General features: G+C 36.1%; 1 protein-coding gene across 1 annotated transcript in view; it reads right to left on the minus strand.

Moving 5' to 3' along the window:
- Positions 1-16,180, minus strand: part of DNAH8 (dynein axonemal heavy chain 8) — a 138,688-nt gene that overhangs the window by 93,429 nt on the left and 29,079 nt on the right. Inside the window, exons 22-30 of the mRNA XM_075089890.1 lie at positions 15,214-15,409; positions 13,009-13,205; positions 11,283-11,409; positions 9,378-9,613; positions 5,850-5,954; positions 4,708-4,821; positions 4,034-4,096; positions 2,780-2,880; positions 1,783-1,920 (exon numbers count right to left, since the gene is read on the minus strand). Of these exons, the coding sequence (XP_074945991.1) occupies positions 1,783-1,920; positions 2,780-2,880; positions 4,034-4,096; positions 4,708-4,821; positions 5,850-5,954; positions 9,378-9,613; positions 11,283-11,409; positions 13,009-13,205; positions 15,214-15,409 (1,277 nt within the window). The remainder of the gene's footprint in view (positions 1-1,782; positions 1,921-2,779; positions 2,881-4,033; positions 4,097-4,707; positions 4,822-5,849; positions 5,955-9,377; positions 9,614-11,282; positions 11,410-13,008; positions 13,206-15,213; positions 15,410-16,180) is intronic.

Raw genomic sequence — 16,180 nt, forward strand, 5'->3', positions numbered from 1 at the left:
TTTTTTACAAACCCATAATATTTAAGACACTCAGCATTGTCAATGTATGTGAAATGGTAGAAATGTTTTAAAAAATTATAAGATATTCTAAAAGGCTCAGAAATTTTATTCTTGTATCCAGGACTTAAAAATCAAAGGGCTAATCCCCCTAGTTGAAGAATTTATATTTTACAAATAAACTTTCAGTTCTCCTAACCTCTTGGTTCATATAGCTAATGAGATTGACTCTTCAATGGCCTTTGATTATCAAAACTACAGGTAAAAGGCTGGTTAACTAAAAGTATAGTGTTATTCCACTCTTATTTGGAGAATCTTATTACTTTATGATACAACTTATTCATGGAAGTTTTGTATTTAAATATATCAAATAGCTTTACTGAAGTCGCCTAATTCTTACTGCATTCAGCATCAGTTATAATTCATGTTATCATAGAATCATAGAATGTCCTCCACTGAAAGGGACCTGCAAGGATCATCAAGTCCAACTCCTCTCCCTGCACAGGACAACCCCAAATTCACACCAGATCTCTGAGGGCATTGTTCAAATGCTTCTTGAACATTGTCAGGCTTGGCGCCGTGACTGCCTCCCTGGGAAGCCTGTTCCAGTGCTCCACCACCCTCCGGGTGAAGAACCTTCTCCTAATATCCAACCTAAACCTCCCCCGGCACATCTCCCTGCCGTTCCCTTGGGTCCTGTCATTGGTCACCAGAGAGAAGGGATCAGCACCTGCCCCTCCTCCTCCCCTTCTGAGGAAGCTGCAGACCACGATGAGGTCTGCCTTCAGTCTCCTCTTCTCTAGGCTGAACAAACCAAGTGACTTTAGCTGCTCCTCCTACGGTTTCTCCTCTAAACCTTTCACCAACTTCGTGGCCCTCCTCTGGACACTCTCCAGTGGCTTCATATCCTTAATGGACTGTGGTGCCCAAAACTGCACACAGCACTCGAGGTGAGGCCACACCATTGCAGAGTAAAACGGGGCAATCAGCTCCCTCGACGGGCTGCAATGCAGTGCTTGATGCACCCCAGGACTTGGCTGCCAAGGCACACTGTTGGCTCATGTTCAACTTGGTGTCAACCAGAACCCCCAGATCCCTCTCTGCAGAGCTGCTCTCCAGCCTCTCGTTCCGCAGTGTGTATGTACATCCTGGGTTACTGTGCCCCAGGTGTAAAATCCAGCACTTGCCCTTGTTAAACTTCATATGGTTGGTGATTGCCCAGCTGTCTAGTTTGTCTAGATCTCTGTGCAGGGCCTCTCTGCCCTTGAGAGTGTCAGCAGCATCTCCCAGTTTTGTGTCGTCAACAAACTGTACCAGTCCTGCATCCAAGTCATTTAAAAAGAGATTAAAGAGTACTGGCCCTAAGATGGATCCCTGCGGAACCCTGCTAGTGACTGGCTGCCAGCCCAATGTAGACCCATTTACTATAACCCTTTGAGCCCGACCCATCAGCCAGTTGCTCACCCACTGCATTACATGTTTATCCAGCTGTGTGCTGGACATTTTGTGCAGGAGGATACTGTGAGAGACAGTATGGAGAGCTTTGCTGAACTCCAAAATGATCACATCAACTGGCTTCCCTGGGTCAGCTGGGTGGGTAACCTTGTCATAAAAGGAAATCAAGTCTGTTAGGCAGGACTTTCCCCTTGTGAACCTGTGCTGGCTGGGACCAATGACTGCACTGTCTTTCAGGTGTTTTTCAATAACTCTCAGAATAACCTTCTCCATAATTTTACCAGGCACAGAAGTGAGACTGACAGGCCTATAGTCAGCCTATGAACATACCTGTTTTGAAAATCCAGAAGTTCAGCATTAATTTTTTCAATATCTACATCTGTCCAAAGTATCTCATAATAACCATTGATATTGTTTATTACAGTATCATACAATCCATACAGTTTCTGAAGCAAGCCTAACTCCTTCCTGGGGGGGAAAAAATCATACCAATAATTTCAATCAGCTATTTGGATATCTCACAACAGTTAAATACATGGTATATGTAATATTACTACAAAAAATGAGGTAGATCAATTATATTATGTTTCTTAATGTAGAAAAGAACACTTCATAAATGAAATCCACAAAAAAGAACAGACAGTTGATACTAAGGACGTAATATCCACACTAAACATATTTGGGGGAAATTTTGCTTTAGTCTAGGTTCTACAAAACTTCATTCAAAAGGAACCTAGCTTATGTATCCTGAGCTGGCTCTGCAGTGCAAAGCAGAGCATGGTAAGTGGGGACAATTACTCAATTTACTTTGGAAGCTCGCTCTGAATCTGAACTAAAATGCTGATGTAAAAACAGCCAGAAAGGGTCAGATCCTCATCTGGTGTGAATCATCATCAAACCATTGAAATGCCTGGTGCAGAAACTTCAGAATCTGATTGTCATTCGTACAGCTGCTCAAAAACTTCAGACTTTCATAAAAGCTCTAGTTATATTTTTCATATATGATGATACACTGACCTTTCCTTGCCTTTTCCTTGTTCATTCTTTGTACTATATCTTAATACATAATACTGTATTTACTCATCTACTTATATATAAGTGTATATATACTTCTAGGAGTTGGTATTCTGATCCTTTATATTGTATTTACATGTAGTAAAATAGTCTGCTATGGTTTTGTTACCACAATAAATAAATACAATTAGTTTTTATTGGCAAGTTCATTAGACTTTCTTTTTTTTTTTAATTTAAAGCAATGGAAACCTTCCATATTGTAATACTTCCCTCTTTGGTGTACACTAAGGCTGTCTAACATATTTAATATTACCTGACTTTATGCAAAACTTCATAGTCTGTGACAGGCAACCCAAACAACTGTTCACCAGATGAGTATGTGATATACTTTCTCCACAGCTCATCAAAGTTAGCCTGAAAAAATCAGGATTCATACAGACAAAATGAAAATATGTTTATAATATAAGTTTTAATTTAAAATTGTCTAGTAATAAAGCATTAAAACAGTTCTAAACTCATCTTGAAATAATTCCATTAGAAGCATATTTAAATGTCTGAAAATATTTTTTATCTGAAGTTTTGAACAGTTCTTATGTAATCCAATACTCAAATCCATATATTGAATCCAAATAGTGAAAGTTTATATAAGAAGCAACAATTTGAAGAAGCATTTTCTAAAAATAGGATGTGAAACGCATTCCCCATAATTGAGGAAAGAAAAAAGAAGATATTTCTATCAGATGGTAAAATATCCAGCTTGAAAAACAAAAAACCCACTGAAGAGTGCCAAAAAATACAATTACTGTCAAAGGATATGCATCACCATAGACAAATGGCAAGAAGAATGATTTTGGCAGTTACTCTCCATAAGTACAAAGCAGTCTCTTGGCAAAATAATACATACAGGCAATTCAACCAATATCACGCAATTTTAAAGTACATATTAGGTGCATTTGGAGGTTTAAGCACCTTCTGTTAGTCACTTAGTGTTTTTCACAAACTTTGAATTTACATTTTACAGAGTTTATACAATATGTAAGAGACTGACAAAAGTCCTGTTGAAAAAAGTCTTCAAGTTACTATAACTTGCAGAGAAAGGAAGAAGGATTAAAAAAAATAGATTAAAAACGGGTTATGGATCCATGAACTACAGTTCATGACAAACAAATATCAAGTTGAAAGACAACTATCTAATGGCAGATGTGATCTTTAAATGATTAAAAGATTGCCTTACATGACTGATATGTAACCTAAGTTATTTTCAGTCATTACAGAGTAGTTCTACTTGACTCTTCCCTCTTTTACTGCTTTTGTTACTTCTAGTCAATAATTTCTGCTCACAAAATGCAAAGTGTGAAGCAAGGTTACACACCAATCAATCAACCCTTCCACATTAAGGAAAACATTGCCTGACAGAAACTATAATATAGTTAACATACTACTACACAGAGTATCCGCCAAGAGTATTTACCAAAGATTGTAAATGTCTCTTTATCTAAACTTACTTTGATAAGCAATAGCAGACTTAATTTCAATTATTTGGAAACGCAACAGTTTATTTTCTTACCTGAAAGATCTGCAGCCTATTACTGGCTTCCTGAGGTGGAATACTTGGAACCATAGGTCCTTCCTTTCAAACAAGCAGTTAACAAAAATTGAATATTAATTCTCAAAGTGACTGAAGACCACTGAATATTTACAGGTCACCTCAAAATGCATATATTTGGTAGTCAAAATCCAACCAAATTATGTGTCTTGGTAATGCAATACTTACAATGGTAAATCTAAGAAAAGATAACTTATGAAATCTAATATTCTTTAGCTTAATTAAACTGAATAGGACTAGACTTTCCATTTTTCATATTTTGTTCTTTTGCTGAAAAAAAACCAAACCAACTCAAAACCCAGTGAGCAACCTGAGACCATCTTTTTTAATGTTGATGTGTGAGCAAAGAAGCCACCACATGTCCTGCAATCTTGAAATTAATTTCTAAATTAATTACTAAATTAAGATTTTATGGCAAGTTGTACCACCAGGGATTCTTTTCTTTCTTTACAGAGTTGTGTGCACTGCTATTTCTTCATACTAAAAAGCCTGACCCAAAATGTTGACTGCTTAACAACCGTGGCATCAAACACTCAGTAGCTCAGCAGAATAAAATTCTAGCATCCAACTGCTGCAAACCAAAAATATTTAAAAACTAAGTACAAGTCTTACAGGTAACTACTAAATTCATTTACCGTTTCGTATGACATTTCAAAGTTTGACACATCCTCCCGAAAAACTGCAACTGATTCTAGCAAATTACTCTTAAATTTGGGCTGAACTTGAACCAACTCATCTTGAACTCTGGTCTGACACACAAAAGATTAAAATAAAAGTTATTTCTTTAAAAATCAGGAATTGATATGTGAGTTATATATAAACCAAAATTATAAATAAAAAGTATTAAAAGTCTGAACAAAATTCAATTATTTGAAGATAGATTTTTTTTCCTTTCATGGTGCTATATATTCAATTTTTGAGGTGAAAATTTGAGAGAAAAAAACCCAACCAAAAACCACAGCAAAATCTCCCCTCCACCTTTAAGTGAACATGTTCCATTACAAAGGGGTGGGGGAACAAAAGGACACAGAAAGGGGGAAAAAAAGATCCTATTCTTTTCCTTCCTTCCCTCCCTCCAAAAGGACTCTCAAAACCCAAAGCGTAACGGTCCTCTTCCTCATGGATGGCTCAGACTTCTCTTTAAGAACTTTCTAGTTCTTTGTTCAAAAGCTTGACAGAAAGAATCAAGAGCTGCATGAAATGTAAATGTAAAATATGCTCTTGAGTCCTTTCCAAAGTTATTAATCTGTGGGACAGGACCTAACTTAATTGTACCAACAAAATGTCTACATGTTTCTCTAACCTTTTATACTACAGAAAATATTCAATAAACATTGAGTCTCTGAGGGATATACGGCTGTCCTAAGCAATAAAAGTAAATGTGCCATCATCACTTAGGGGTAAGGGAACAGGAAGAGTATGCACTTCTTAAAAACAGATAATCTAAGGGTAGTAATCTTACTGATCAGACAAGAATGACACAGAAACTGGAAATTAAGGAGAGCAGAGAGAGTAGAGACACATAATAAATTTATCATTTTCTTGCAGGTTTTAAGCATATATCTAAAAGCTACACTAATATTTAAATATTGAAGAACTCTACAAAAATAAAATTAGAAAATTAACATACTAATCAAAGGTATACACACTAGTGTCCAACTGAGGGCAAGAGCGAGATGACAGAGTAGAGTGACAATTTGTCCCACAGTGTCATTTATATTCTGAAAAAAGCACCAGACAACAAATGGAAAATAATAACATAGTTTTATGTACTTACAGCTTTGGTCTTCAACTTATTAAAGGAATATCTGAGTGTATCAACTCCTTCTGATTCCTCTTTTGTAACCTCGATTTCAAATGTATTTAAAATGGCATAGGCTTCCTGGATGAAAAAAAAACAAACCTTAGGAATGATGCATTCTAAGTTAATTTGCAGGAACATAGATCCAATTTGCAAGAAAGATTTCAAAGAAAATCTGTTCATGTAATTTAGGCATAAAATATTTAGTTAGGGTTTTTTTTTTTAAAATAAGGATGATGAATGAAGAACTAGGGAACAACAGCAAAAAATATTTCTTTAAAGACATCTTGGATTAAATACTAGAAAAAAAATACAAACAATAAATTTAATAATAAAAATATATAGAATCTTATCATCTCAATGGTATTTTTATTCCACTGACCTACTTTCCACCTGAATGTAGATTTTGATGAATTTTTCCTAACTCTGAATAATTATGCACCCTAAACTACTCATTTTTAAATGTTTTGCCATATCATCTATAAAATATTTATTATTATATGTTTGCCAAACTATCAGATGCCAGTATATGTATCTGTTACAGAATGAACCTTTCTTACAGCTTGTTCTCATTTGCAATTTGTTTGCATATCTTCTGCTTTATTATCCTCCTCTTATACACATGGCATTATTTAAAAATAAGATCATTTCCATATTTTAGAGTTTCCCAAGAGGTAGGCAAAAGATTTACTAATGAAGACAAACAGCAGTGTGCATTATGTTAGCTGCCCCTTTGTCCTATGACTTGTAACCTGTGCAGTTTGTGACTGTCGATAAACACAGTTGTTTACTCCATGCAGGTATCTACACATAGACTTCTCTCCTGTTCAGCTTCTGAGAGAGGTGTAGACTGAACCACTGAGGTTGGAAGGGGCCTCTGGAGACTGCCTAGTCCAACCCCCACCCCCACTCAGAGCAGGGCCACCTAAATCAGGTTGCCTAGGACCATGTCCAGGGAGGTTTTTAATATCTTCAAGGATGGAGAGTCCACAACCCTCCCTGGGCAATCTGTTCCAGTATTTGAGCACCCTCACAGTAAATTTTTCTTAGGTTTAAATGGAATTTACTGTGTTTCAATTAGTGCCTGTTGCCTCTTGTCCTGTTGCTGGCTGCCACTGAGAAAAGTCTGGTTCCCTCTTCCTTCCTAGCACCCATCAAGTACTTATACACATTGATAAAATGTCCCCTGCACCTTCCTCCTCCAGAATAAACATTCTCAGCTCTGCCAGGCTCTCCTCATATGTCAGATTCTCCCATTGCTTAATCAGCTTTTGCTGAACTCACTCCAGTACGCCCATGTCTCTCTTGTATTGGGAAGCCCAGAACAGGACGCAGCACTCCAGCTAAGTCTCATATCCCAGAGTTGAGGGGATCATCTCCCTCAACCTGCTGGCAACACAACTCCTAATACAGCCCAGGATACCCTTAACCTTCTTTGCTGCAAGGGCAGTTGCTGGCTTATGTTCAACATGATGTACAGCAAGAAACTCAGTTCTTTTTCTTCAAAGCTACTTTCTACCCAGCCTGCACTGGTGCCTAAGGTTATTCGTCTCTTGGAGCAGGACTTGACATCTCCCTTTGTTGAACTTCACGATGCTTCTGTCAGCCCATTTCTCCATCTAGGTCCCTCTGAAAGACAGCACAACCATCTGGTGTGTCAGCCACTCCTCCCAGTTTTGTGTCACCTGGAAACTTGCTGAGGGTGCAGGTTTCTCTGCCCTCATCCTCCAGGTACACAGTACTGGACCCAGCACAGACCCCTCGGATATACCACTACTTACTGGCCTTTAACTAGATTTTATGCCACTGATCACAACTCTTTGAGTCTGACAGTTTTCAGTCCAACTTGCTGCCCGCTCAGCTAGTCCACGCTTCATCAGATTGTCAATGAGGATATTATGGGAGACAGTGTCAAAAACCTCGCTACCATCACAGTAAACCATATCCACTAGTCGACCCTTGTTCACTAGTCATCTGATTGTAGAAGGCTACCAAGTTGGTCAGGCATGATGTTCCCTTGATACTGACTATGCTCAATCCCCTTCCTGTCTTACTTTTCCTAACATCAAGCCCTCTTTCCTTCTTTCATGTTCTAGTAAGAAATATAGCACCTAATCACCTCATTAGATCCACCATGAAAACAAGACAAAACATTGAAATGACTGATCAGTTGCCATTGCTCTATAGCCACTTCTTGATTTTAGCAGCTTTATATTCTTTCATTATTTAAGAAAAGTTAATGAAAAAAGATCTAAGAGTGATGTGTTAACATGACTAGCCCTACTGATATTAATGAAATCATTACATTAACATAGAAAGGGAGTAAATGTTTGCAAGACATATAGAATATAAGTGGTTTGGGACAGAACCTTTATCCTAATATTCACCTCAAAGTACCAGAAGCAGGTCTAAATAAACAAGCAATGTTAATACTTCATAATTTTGTATACTTTTTATTTATTTACAAATTTTGCCTCATTTCATGCACATGTAAAACCTCACAAACAGACAGTGCTGAACTCAGTTCTTCTTGCTTGTTTTATTTAACATCTCTGAGTATGATTACCATGTCCATATCTTCAGTCTGAGGACAGTCAGACTAAGAAATAATATTTAGTAGATATGAATGTTACTTTAAAACCTGAAATTATTGTTCAGGTTCTTCCTTTACTTGTTTAACCTCTGCCTCTTTTGGATCGCAAAACTGGTTATATTGGCTTTCAAATAGTCTCTGTACCGTTTCTAGCTTACAAACCACTGCATGAACTGCTAAGACAAGACCCACTTTCTTAACATAAAACTAGTAAAAGTGACAATAATCCACTGAAAGTCCTTTCTGGTATCATGTTACTAGAACAGTCTTCAAGAAAGAAAATGTTACAATACAGCAATACAATTTCTTCTCCAAAAGGTAGACTAAAATGAAAAACGAATGTGCTCTATTAAGCTGACTGATTCAGGGTGTGATAATAAATACCAAGTACATATAAAACTTAATTATTTCTTTTAGCTTCGTTCTTATGGGGAAAACTAGAAGAATGCTGCAAGTTTCTGACAGCATACAATGATGCGTGGCTCCATGAATATATACTAGTTATATTTACACGGGTTAGATGATCAAGATGTTTGTTTATAGATACAGAAAAGTTAGGAAGAGGATTAAGGCTAATGGAAAAGCACACAGCGAAAGGGAAAGTATTGCTCCTTTTTCTTGTGCTCTCATCTGCTTTTTCTGCATGTTGTCTCCTAGATTGTATTTACGGTATAATTTATCTGTGAGAGAATAATTTTTTCTCTTCTGCATTCATACCATATCTAGCAGAGTATCTAATACTGATTCATAATCTATAATAAAAATAGCAACAGATATATTACTTTGTTTCCCATCTTCAGCCTAGACCCTTCAGGACAATCAAGTAATTGTTTGGGTTCTCAGTATATCTTATGATTCCTATTATATAATTATATATTTTAACCAAGATAAAAAATTAAAAGTCATCTTACTTCAATAGGTCCCAGAGTCATATCCATTTCTATTTCATTATCACGTATTATAGATAAAGCTTCCATTGCAAATCTGACATCATCTAAGTCACCCAAAGGTCGAGACAATTTCTTTAAATATTCAGTTATGAACGACATCATGTCTGTCATTTTCTTTTTATATTCCTCATTTAAATAATGACAGAGGAGCATCTTCCAGGCTTTAGCTTCCATTGCTAAAGCTATTTTCAGTGGTCCTGATTTAAAAAAAAAAAAAATTATTCAATGTACATCTTAATTTTTTCCTGTAAAAATCGCCCTCATCATCACATATGGCTCTTTAACAGCAATTAGGAAAAGCAGACAGGCAATCCAATTACTGCATTTTTGAAGTTTCAGAACAATTTCAGCTACACTTAAATATATTTCTATTGTTTTAGTGTATATTATGATATCTGTAAAACATATCGGTAAGATTATCTAATAGAATACAGAGAAGATGAATAAAAAAGAAAAATGCCTACTTATTAATGTAGATTCTCAGAGGATACTTTTGATATATATTAACCAAATGTGTAAAGATCAGTCATATTTAAATTCTTTATACCCACTGAGGAAATAGTATCTTGGGACTTCAATATGGACGTTTGGAATACTTCACAACTAAAATGGTAAGACGTCACATCATATCATATGCAGTTAATATATAAACACAAACCAACACTGAAGAGGCAGAAAAGCCAATCACTGGCACTCTAGCTTATTACCAGAATAAATCAGGATTTTAATAGGCAACATTTTGCACTCTGGCGAAAGAAACCAAAAGATACTAACACCATATAACCTTTCTGCTCACAAAAAAAAAAAAAAAAAAATTACAGGAGATAACATTTCCTCTTTAATAATGTGGATATTAGCATTAAAAATCTGATTCCTGAAGGCCGGGGTAATTCAAGAAAAGTACTGTACCCTGTCCAGAAGCTAGAATATGTAAATGATAAATAAATCAATTCCCAAACCCAAATTGAGTCCAAGAAAAATACCTACTTCCCCAGATCATAAAGACATTTAATATCCTTGTTTCTGAACCTAGAGGACTTGGGTCCGTGTGATGTGGTCACAGATGAAGGAGTAGTGTGACCATCAACATAATCCATGTTCGTTCGGATACACTGCTTCTTATCACTCTTGGTCACTGAATAATAGACAGCAAGAGTTTTCCAGAGTGAATTCATTGTCTCCAGAGTGGCTCCATTAACACGTTGCATCCAGGAACTGCGTGAGGATATGCAGTCAGCATATCCTGCTTCTTTGTCATAGCACAAACAGCTTAATTCTTCAACAAGCAGTTGTCTGAGGAGACTACATTTTACTTCAGAGTAACATGATCAATGAGTACCAAGTTGTCAGGGCCACAGTAGGCCAGGTGCTGAGGCACAGTGGTGTATAGAACTCAGGGAATGGATGCTGTGTGAGGGAACACATTCCAACACCAGGTGTTGATGAGTTTCTCTATCTTTAAAGACACTAAAGGTGGACAGGAAAACACATGATATCCTGAGAACAACAGAAAATCAATACCAAATAAGGTGATTTATGCTACCAATGTTCTTTGTAATCATGGCTGACTTGCTGCCAGAAATGATCAAATCGGTGTCAATACGCATTCATTAACTCTTCAGCAAGCCTCCATGATAATTTCACAGCCATGACAGAATTTCATTTCACCAATCCAACAGGGAATGGAAGTTTTTTTTCAAATCAGATTTCTTAGAAGGGTCTGAGTGAGCCCTTGCTGATCATTCAGGGAGGTCTCTTCAGTAATTTCAATCCATATTGTAAGCATTTATTTCAGAGAATAAACCAAATACCACGGCTATTATATTCATTATTTGACTGTACATACAAAGATAACAAATGTCATACCTGTATGCAGTTCAATTGGACCAAGAAGAATAATGGGTTTTAAATCTTCCACCTCTTGCTCAAACATAGCATAGTGAAGTATTTCTTCTTTAATTTCAGTCAGAGATGGACAGCCAGCCAAAAATTGCTGTGTGTAGTTTAAAATGTCAGTCAACATTTTCATATTTTCATATTTTTGGTTACAAGTGGCAACAGTTATTCAGAAATTACTGAAAATGTACACCAATATTATACCTGGTTTTAGTCTTCTGTAGCCTTGCTAACATAGTAAAATGCATGTGATGAGGTGGTCATGTTTATCAGTTTCTCCGTCAATAAGTCTCAAGCTCGTTGGGAAATTCCAATCAAATTTAACAGAGAAACAGATATCCAAGACATTAAGTGCTTACTGGTTTTGTGAAAACAGGTGATGAAACAGAGATTAAAAAATACATGCTTGCACCTACAGAAAGACTACACCATTAGTCCAATTACGTGTGAAACAATCACAGTAAGACACATTTTCTGCATAGTTCCATGAGCAGAACTCAAGTGTAGAAAAGTTTTGGGATTCTGAAAAGCTGCATTTCAGAAATGTTACACAAGAGCTGTATTTGATATGCCTACTTCGCATGGGCAAGTAATAAATGCTGAAAGTTGTTTCCTACTTCTATTCTTTTGTTTGAGAGCACCGGGACAGTCAGTGGAAGGGTTAGCATAGTGCTAAAGAATGAATGTAGAAACCAGGACGTGTGTGTATAAAACTTAACTGCATTATTATTGAACCTTTCTCTGTAGCAATATTCTTTTCTTCAGTAGTAACTAGATCAAATTGATAATATTTATTTGATTAGACTCAGAATTTTAATTAGACTAACAGTAAATTCTCAGCTCTGCATATAAAGTGGGCTTTTTAGCCCACAGTCTGCACAACTTGCATCGTGACACTCAAAAGCTACCACTGCCCCGCAGTAAAACAAGATGATGCAATAATTCACAGATCTATGTATATATAATGCAGTCTATTAAATAGGAAAGAATAGAAAATTAAGCCAAAGTTAAATAAAGTAGATGTAGAAGCCAACTTTCTTCCACCAAACCTCTAAATTCAAACTCTAAACTAAAACTTTATTGTAGAAGGACAGTGTGAAATATGCTGAAGCAGAAGTCCTAGAGACCTCCAATTCCTGAAAACTAACTTTTTCTTGCTGTAGCAGATGCTAAATTTTTCTACCATTCTTGAGGATTCAACTTAGAGTTCAAGATCCAAGAACTGAGTAGCGGAGTCTTCTTGGAATAGAGAATACAGAACTCATCTTCTAAAATAACTACAGGAAGGGTGGTGAATCAAAAATATATTAAACTCAATATAAACACTTTCCATAGAGAAAAGTGCACAATTATCAGCAGTGATGCTGTGGAAATTTCTATGGGTTATGGTATACATCATGTCAGACTGGGGTAATTTCCAGAGTTCCACAAACAAAAATTAAAGCAATAAACAAATTAGGACCAGTTTATCAGTATCCAGAACAGCACAGAAACATGAAAAGCCAAGTCCCAGCACAAAAATTAGGTAGCATGTTATTACTTCTGCTTAGGAAATATACTGAAAGACTAATAATAATTTCAGCTGTTAATGTGTTTTCTACATCTTTTTCCTTTATTTTTTTTCCTCAACATTTTCTGATTTCAAAAGATAAGATTTATGAGGAACAGTCCTGTAGGTGATCATCATTAAACTCACCTGAATTTTGGCATCTCTATCTTCTGCCCACAGCACCTTATATTTCTGGAAGTCCTGCAGAACTTTACTAGCTACTTCTCTTATAGAATTCACAGAAGAAGAGAGGAGCACAACTAATTGAGAAATATCTTCATGTTCTGCAACACCTGAGTAAAAATTTCTTAGCTTTCTGACAAGCACAACATCTTCAACTCCTTCTGTAAAATAAAATTATATGTAAAAGAATGAACCATTAAAAGTCTGGTTAGAGTTCTCTTCTAAACCTACGCATGCAAAGTTAAGCAATGATGCTGTTCAGTAAGGCTGAATATCCTCCTTCAAATGTGTGTCTGACTACTTAAAATGAAAGTACCAAGTGCTAGTTCAGGCCAGGCTCTATACAGCTACAGCATATTCAATCTAGAGTGAATGTTTCCAAATAGAAAGAAAATAGTCTTAATTCACAAATTTCATTTTTCCACTGTAATTTCATTGTAACTAGAACACAACAAGGCCTCATAAACATTCTATGTTATTTTATATTTTTAAAAAATTCATATAATTGAAATTTTTTAATTGTATAAACCCCTTAAAATAGCGTAGGTTTCTTGAACTCTAACATGCTTCAAACAAATAACTTCCTGTTATTCTATTTAGTGGTTTCAAAAAACATGCTAAACTTTCCCAAGTCACATATTAATGAGGGCACAAATAGTTTGTAATGTTTTGGAGCTGCACTTGTCTTACAAATTGCTAATATCAGTCTTTTGAGACTTGTCTGAAAGAGGTTAGAACAGAATGAAGGAAAAAAAAAGAAAAAAGAGAAAATATTAAAAATAAAAGAAAGGAAAATCTAGAGATTTTCTTAAACCTCTTGTCTCCAAATATGCTTTCAAAGCAGTTTGGACACTGGTAGCTACTGCTCCAGTTACACTGTTGAACTCCAGTTGATGCTGAAACAGGAGCCCCGCCTCCTTTAAGAACTACAAGTAAGCTTAAATAGAAGGAAAATAAAATGCAATTTTATCATGTCCCTCCTTCATCTTTGATGAATTGCTGAGATAATCAGGGTCAATATAGACACTGACATCCCTGAGATCCCTGAGCATTTTGAAGCAGATTTAAGAGAAGGGAGGAGAAAAATCCACTTTTCCCACCCCACACATTGTTTCATGGGGGGATTTAATGCAATTCTGAGTTCTCTTTTACTCTGAAGACCTTACTGGAAGCAAAGTCTCAGACTGATCCATCCTTGCCAGCGTACTCCATAGGTCTCATTAGCCAAATATTAACATATGCCCCCATGTATTGCTGATGAGTAGTTTAAAGGTGATGAAAATAGGTACTTGATGTTGTATTTTGACACAGCAGAGGAAAAGCCTATGACTGCCTGATGAGGATAGCCCCCTGCCACGCTGCTTGAAGTCCTTTAAAGAGGTTAAAATCATACAATGCACATTAGTAGAAGAATGAAGTCCCAGCTCAGGACTATCAAAAAGAAAAACTTTCCAAGATGTTAAAGATTTTCCAAAGGAATCACAACAACGATACCACTGTATTGCAGATCACTGGCTCAGCCAAGCAGCTAAGAGAACCAGACGGTAAAAATATATTTGGACTTTTATGGATGCTTGCAAATCATACAGACAGATGGTTAGAAATAATATTAAGGAAAAAAGTATCAGACTGAAATGGATGCAGGTCTATCTACAGTCTGAATATTCACATGAACAAACACTTGAAGTGTTTTATAATCCATTCGAAGAATACAGACATAAATTAAAATCTTTACTGAAATATAATTATTAAACTAGCTCTTGTTCTATCTCAATATTCCAGTGACAGCTAGTCTACAATCATTGTTTATGGTTTCAACTATATCGTTATGACTACATTCCATACTAAGTAGGTAAAAAGATAAATTAAAAGCTTACTTGGCCTCCAATAACAGAGGAAATTCAGAATCTAGCCATTTTTCTAAGACTTTTTTGCTTATTGTTTCTCAGAGTTCTAGCATTTATGTAAGCCTGAAAAGCTATTTCTGAAAAATACAGCTAATTGATTCAAAATAAACCCAACAAACTGATTCAATATAATCCACAGTTGGCCTCTTTGAAGAAAAGTGAGCTTATTCACAAATATTTATATAAGGCATTTTTATTTAACTAACAAGTTGAAATAAGGGGAAAAAACAACAAAACAAACACAAACAAAAAATTTACTTACTTTCCCCTCTTTTGGCTCTTTTTCCTGGTGATCCAAAGCCTGCTGAAGATACTTGCTGTGTGCCTGTTTCTGCTCTTAAACTAGATTTTTGAAAATGTCTTTGTCCCCACTGAGCAACTCCACGACTTACTTCCAATATTAGCTGAATCATGCGATTGATGCCTTGCTGTATATCTTCTAAACTAGGAACCATTACCTATTTGAAACAGTTGAAATATTGGTGAAATAAATGCAACCGATGGTCATAATTTTCTAAGACCTCAGTTTTGCTCCACTCATAGTGAATTGCAGAAGTTGCCCCAGAAGAGAAGAAGGAAAATATAACTTTAAGAGATTGCCTGGCTCAGAATTGCCTCTAAAGAAATGAAACTTACTGTGCTGACCTACTATCTATTTGTACAGTCATACTGTGGGGAAAATGACAAGCAAGTGTATATGTAGACAGATTTATTGGGTTTTTAAAATTATTTCTACAATTCCTACATCATCTTAAACAGTATTTCTATAATGATATTTTTAATAGTGCATGGGAATACATCACAAACTGTTTCCTGCATTCTAGAATCACAAAACATTAAAAATTACAGGCCAAGATCCTCCTCTCTGTTGCTCTTAACCACTGGATCTAAATTCCATCAGAGGGAATTGTAAGAGGGATGGCCATAGAAATACATATGGACAGCTTATTTTAAAGAAGATTTACAGCTATATAAGCTCTCCTCCTAAGTGTTATCTATGTGTATATTCACACTGTGAGTAATTCCAGGCAAACAAAATAATCTGGATCAAAGCGTCAAAGGACCTAGTTGAATAAATACTGAATGTTGAGGGGTTTTTTTATCCCAAAGGTTACATTACCTCAAAAACTTTTGCAAGAGCACAGTGTTTAGCAGACCAAAGGAACTCCATGCAGTAGCCCTGGAGATTTCAACTTATATATTTGGCATGGATTTTGTATCATAATTCT

Source organism: Phalacrocorax aristotelis, chromosome 3 (assembly GCF_949628215.1).
Source record: "Phalacrocorax aristotelis chromosome 3, bGulAri2.1, whole genome shotgun sequence".
Lineage (NCBI taxonomy): Eukaryota > Metazoa > Chordata > Aves > Suliformes > Phalacrocoracidae > Phalacrocorax > Phalacrocorax aristotelis.